Genomic DNA, 5,075 nt, shown 5'->3' on the forward strand with positions numbered 1-5,075 from the left:
GCAGAATCCAAAAGCGGATCCAGCCGAATTCCATCCGGGATAACAAACATGCATTTGGTTACACTTTGGGCTCAAAATTGAAATCTGGACTGCCCCCTAATCCTATACGGTCCCGATTCCATTTGGTTTTACAATCGCATTTTTAAAATTTTAACTCTACTCACTATACAACAAAAATCAATGATACAATTATTATATTTTCTTTTTTCTTTAATTTTTTAATCATTAAATTCAATTTTTAATATTAAATTCTCTCAACTATCCATTATTTTTTCCACAATTCAATAATACAATCATTTCACCCATTTTGTTCAATTTTGCAATTCTGATTGCATCAGAATGGCTAAAGACAAAAATACCCTATATTATTCATTCAATTTTCAAAATCTACCACTAACCACAACCCTCATCCACCGAAACCGCCATTGCAACCACCGTTGTTGTCGATCTGTGGCCACTTTAGGACGTCCAACCAACCTCTCCCGGCCGGTCTCGTCGAGGCAATGTTGGATCTTGCTGCCGTCCTTCCGCCATCACTGCCGCCTAAACTCCACCTCCGACGACAGCTTCCACCATTTCCCAACTGGTCTCAAGGTGACCAAGCCATATCAGACCTCGAAGAAGCCAGATCCGACATCGGAGACCATGATTAGGTCGAGATTTGTTCGGCCACGAACCCACAAATTAGACCTCCCGAGCCACCTAGGCTCACGAGACCCTTGAGTAGGTTCGCAACTATAGTGACATCGGGGTCAGGAAAGTCGAAGTCCGTGCGGATTCTCGCGCAGAGTGGTCTCCCACGGGTCAATAGTAAGGTGGGTGGAACGAATGAGGTCGAAAGCGAGCTACTTGCAGACAACGGAGGTAGCGAAGGCGACAATCTCTCGATTGCGGACTCGGCGATGACGGAGATGTCGTTCCCGGCTGCAGACTGCTGGAGGGCCTGGAGGACGGCGCTGGACTACCGAAGGGCGTCGTGGAGCAGAGCCCTCTAGGTGTCTCGGGAGGTCTCGCTCATGGTGGGCAGCCATCATGGTACTGTTCCTTATCAATACCTTCTTTTTATTTTTTATTTGATATATTATTTTAATATTTATAAACAAAGGGCATTTCTATCTTTTTTACTCTTGTATTCTTGGTTTCGTTGTATTTCTATTCCCTCCAATTAAACAAAATAAATTTTATCAGAATTTCAATTCTATTGCCTCTCAATTCTAATATATGTTCATTCTATTTTGCATCAATTCCATTATAACGAACCATACGTATCCTTAGGATTTTGGGGTAAGTAGACTATATATGAGGTAAACCTGATTACATTAAAGACCCTCAATTTTTTATTAATTTCAAGAGAGTCCACACTTTACCAATTTTCGGTTTTTCTTGAGCCTCTGCATTAATCGGATGTGTCCTCAAGGAATTCCACGACCCCTTGAAATTGTGAAATGATCGAAAATAATCTTTCTTGAAAGTCCATCGAGTTGATCATCTTGCCCCTTGTCATTATCGTACTGATCATCGATCTCGAGTTTAATTAAGTTCGAATCTCAACCCCGAGCCAGAATTAGGCGTTTACACAAGTTATTTTATTTCGTTATGCTTAAAGATATGAATGATAAGAACTGAAGTTTCGCTACTAGACGACGGGATTGTTAAGGTAAGAAGGATAAGAGACAGACACAATGCAAATTCATTCAAATATTCAAGTTTGTCAATCCTTAGTCCACAATAAAGTTTATATAATGTTCTTATAACCACTAGCGTTAATGAAAAGTAAATATTCTTAGCCCCCAAGAAGGAGAAAATCCTTGAAAATATAAGAAAAGGCATAAATGTTTTCATGCATTAATTGTGGGGAAGCTCAGAGTCAAATGATGATTTGAGAGATCGGCCGTGATCAAGTATAGTCCTTTGAATTCACCTATAAATAATCACCTCTTACAGAGACTTGGTAAATTCACCGTTTCATTCTCAATGGTTTGACTCCCCTCTCCAGAAAGATTCTAACTTGAGCGCCGGAAGGGATTTCTTGAGAAAATTCCCTAGTCCCCGATTGATCCTTGTTTTTATGGCTCGGGCCGTCCAATAGAAACACCAAAACATGAGTTTGGTGAGGAAACAATGGAATTTTCGCCTAAAATGATCTATAATTTAATCGTTTTGTCAAATTTATTATATACTTTTTTTTGGTTAAATCTATCCCATGATTTACTTTTTGTATTAATCTATCCCAACGTTATCTTTTCCGTCGATATCTAACGGCCGTGCTGACGTGACAAGTAGAGGGATAGTGGGCCACACTTGCCACGTGAGCGTCACATTAGCACGACCGTTAAATGTCGACGGAAAAGACAACACCGGGATAAATTTTATGTAAAAAGTAAATCATGTGATAAATTTGACTAAAAAAATATAGATAAATTTGACAAAACAATTAAATCATGGATAATTTTTGGTAAATTCCCCGGAAACAAATGTGCGGCTTTAGGATCGTGGAAGAGCAGAAGCTCAGCCAGGTTTGGATCTAGAGAAAGATCTTGGTGAGAAAAGATTCCATCTCGGATTTTTGTTTCTCGCATCATTTAGGTTGAAAACTCCTTCAAGATTAAAATCATATATAGTTATTTCACAAAAGCCTGCTTTCTGATTTCCTAAAAAAACACTCTGTACCCGATAATAAGGAGAGTCCTTATATATCACCAATTACTCCTGATCAGAGAGTCCTTATATATCACCAATTTCTCCTGATCAGGATAAATCTAAACCGAATGTAATTTCAATCAATAGGTGGGAACACTAGGTTTAGAAGTAAATGAAAGGAAACAACGTGATTTTAGAGTAACTGAAGTTAGGGAAGGCATATATAAATATCAACAACATGTTACGAGGTTTACAAGTCTTTTTCTTCCAGCTGAATTAAAAGATGCAGTTTTCACATTACGTACACCATGAAACTAAAATACCGTCATCTCTTCCAAAAGTAATTCATTCTGTGTCTCCCTTCTCCCAGTCCATCTTCCGTTCTACGACCACTGTACAACAAAATGACATATATATATATATATTATTTTATCTATTCGAACATATTTTCGGAGATCTAGTAAAAATACATATATTATCCATCAAATTCGGAATGGCAATAAGCACAATCCATACTCAGAAACAAAATCAATTGAAATGGCTTGTAGTTAAATAAAAGCACGGGTTTAAAAGCACCCAAAATCTTTCCTAAGACTTAGAAACACATGGAATCATTAAAACTTTCACAACTTTCACGAAATCTTCTTTATTTAATTAATTCAACAAGAAAATCAGCCTTTTAAGGACCTTATGTGTCACCTATAAAAAAGAAAAAAAAAGAAAAAAGGGACCTTATGTGTCGGGTTCAAAATATCGAGGGCGGCAAACGTGATACCTAAAGATCCACGGGTGTGAGCAATTTGGGTTCTTTTCCGGTAATAAGTAACTTAAGCATCTACGAACCATGTCGTCACTCGTCAATATATACCACTGTCGGCATAATAACTTGTTGAGAAGGCCCTGCCTTGTTAAGAGTCTAGCTAGTTTGAAATGGCAACCAACTGACCATTCATCTATCTTCTATCAGATAAAAAATTTGTTTAGGGTGAGTAAGCAGCGCAAAGCAAGCATATACGATAATTACATGGCACAATTGAATTTATTATAGTACCGGATGGGGATGATATAGCCGAGTATAGATTAAGGATATTGCTATACATCGATCAGACGTCCTTGACGATGAGGTCACCGTTCACGAACTCTCTGTAGGCAGCAACGGGCCAGATGAAGCCCCTGAACATGAGACGTGAGGCCAAGGGCACATCAATGATGATCTCCTTCATGGTGGGCTTCTTATCATCCCTGATAGCGATCAGGTAGCTCCGACCCACCCACCCGATCCATCCTGCAATGTAGAGGAATAGTATCCCTGGGGTGATGAACTCCCCCCAGTGGCGCTGGTCCCCGCTCACGATAAGGTGGGGAAGCCCATCGGTCCCGCACAGTAGCCCTTGCTTCCCATAGTTGTCAAACCGCCGCTTGGTCTTCTCCATGGTGGCCTTGATTGCCAAGGCCGGGGCGCTGTCGGGGGCATACAGCTTCAGCGATGACTCCAGCTTCTTCAGCTGCTGCTTCTCCCGCTTGGCAAATTGCTTCGACTCCTTGCACGGGGTGAGCCCCGCTATGTCCGCGGCAGCCGGCTCGGGCGCCGCGGAGAGCAGCACCGACGACAGCGCTAGCGCAGCCGAGAACGCCTGGAGAGCCTTCTCTGGTTGCGCTGAGGGCTGCTTCTGCTCGGAAACCGAGCACGTGATCAACGAACGTGGCCTAGTCTGCGGCCTCGAGCCGGGACCGAGGCCGAGGCCAAGCCTCGGCTTCGACAATATTGGCTTAGAGAGGTTCGTGGGTATTGTGAGAGACATATTCGATCTCACCTCAGTGGGGTGGGGAAGATTGAGATTCTGAGGGAGGAATGTGCGGGAACCCAGAGGGATGGTTTTTAGATTCCGAGGAACGAAAGCCAAGTTAGTGGCTAGAGATGAGAAGATGGGGTTTTGATTTTGAGATAAGGCCGGGGGGAGTGGGGAAGCTGAGGTGGATAGCTCCCATTGGGTTGGGCTGGACTTCCCCGGGATTATATCCATCTGTTGTGGTGATTGAGCAGATAAGGGAGCCGGACGTACGAGCGACCTTTATGTAGTACAGACGATAGAAATTTTTTGAGATCGATCAACCGGCCTGTTTGACTTTTTTTTTTAATTTTTTTTAAGTCAACTCAACTCAATTTCATTTATTTTTAATTTAATAATATAATTATTACTTTTTCATTTTTTTTAATATTTTTAACAATTTAATTTAATTTTTAATAATAACTTTTTTCAAATATTCATTTTTTACACAATTCAACAACACAATAATTACTTAATCATTACTTTCTCTCAACTATTCATCACTTTTCCAGATATTTTCTCATAATTCAATAATACAATCATTACAAATCAATTAAAACTAAAACTCAACTCAACTTTAATACCAAGCACAACCTTAATTCCTCG

The 5,075-nt window shown here is 40.7% G+C and overlaps 1 protein-coding gene across 4 annotated transcripts; it reads right to left on the reverse strand.

The window, feature by feature from the left end:
• Nucleotides 1-2,831: 2,831 nt before the first annotated feature.
• LOC116205781 (photosystem I reaction center subunit III, chloroplastic) lies at nucleotides 2,832-4,681 on the reverse strand. 4 transcript variants are annotated; one of them, XR_004156577.1, is made up of 3 exons: nucleotides 3,692-4,681; nucleotides 3,416-3,597; nucleotides 2,832-3,032 (listed from the first exon to the last, which is right to left on the reverse strand). XR_004156577.1 is itself a non-coding variant. In XM_031538442.1 (2 exons), exon 1 carries the CDS (start codon nucleotides 4,662-4,664, stop codon nucleotides 3,744-3,746), a length of 921 nt encoding a protein of 306 aa, XP_031394302.1. In that variant the 5' UTR covers nucleotides 4,665-4,681; the 3' UTR covers nucleotides 2,832-3,032; nucleotides 3,739-3,743. The 4 variants fall into 4 exon arrangements, 1 of the variants encoding a protein (XP_031394302.1); XR_004156576.1 differs by having other exon boundaries at nucleotides 3,416-3,600; XR_004156575.1 differs by lacking the exon at nucleotides 3,416-3,597.
• Nucleotides 4,682-5,075: the final 394 nt, after the last annotated feature.

The sequence above is a fragment of the Punica granatum genome, chromosome 4 (assembly GCF_007655135.1).
Source record: "Punica granatum isolate Tunisia-2019 chromosome 4, ASM765513v2, whole genome shotgun sequence".
Lineage (NCBI taxonomy): Eukaryota > Viridiplantae > Streptophyta > Magnoliopsida > Myrtales > Lythraceae > Punica > Punica granatum.

What these genes read in the sequence shown, in the direction of transcription:
- LOC116205781 (XM_031538442.1), bottom strand. Translation starts at nt 4,664, where the DNA reads ATGGATATAATCCCGGGGAAGTCCAGCCCAACCCAATGGGAGCTATCC.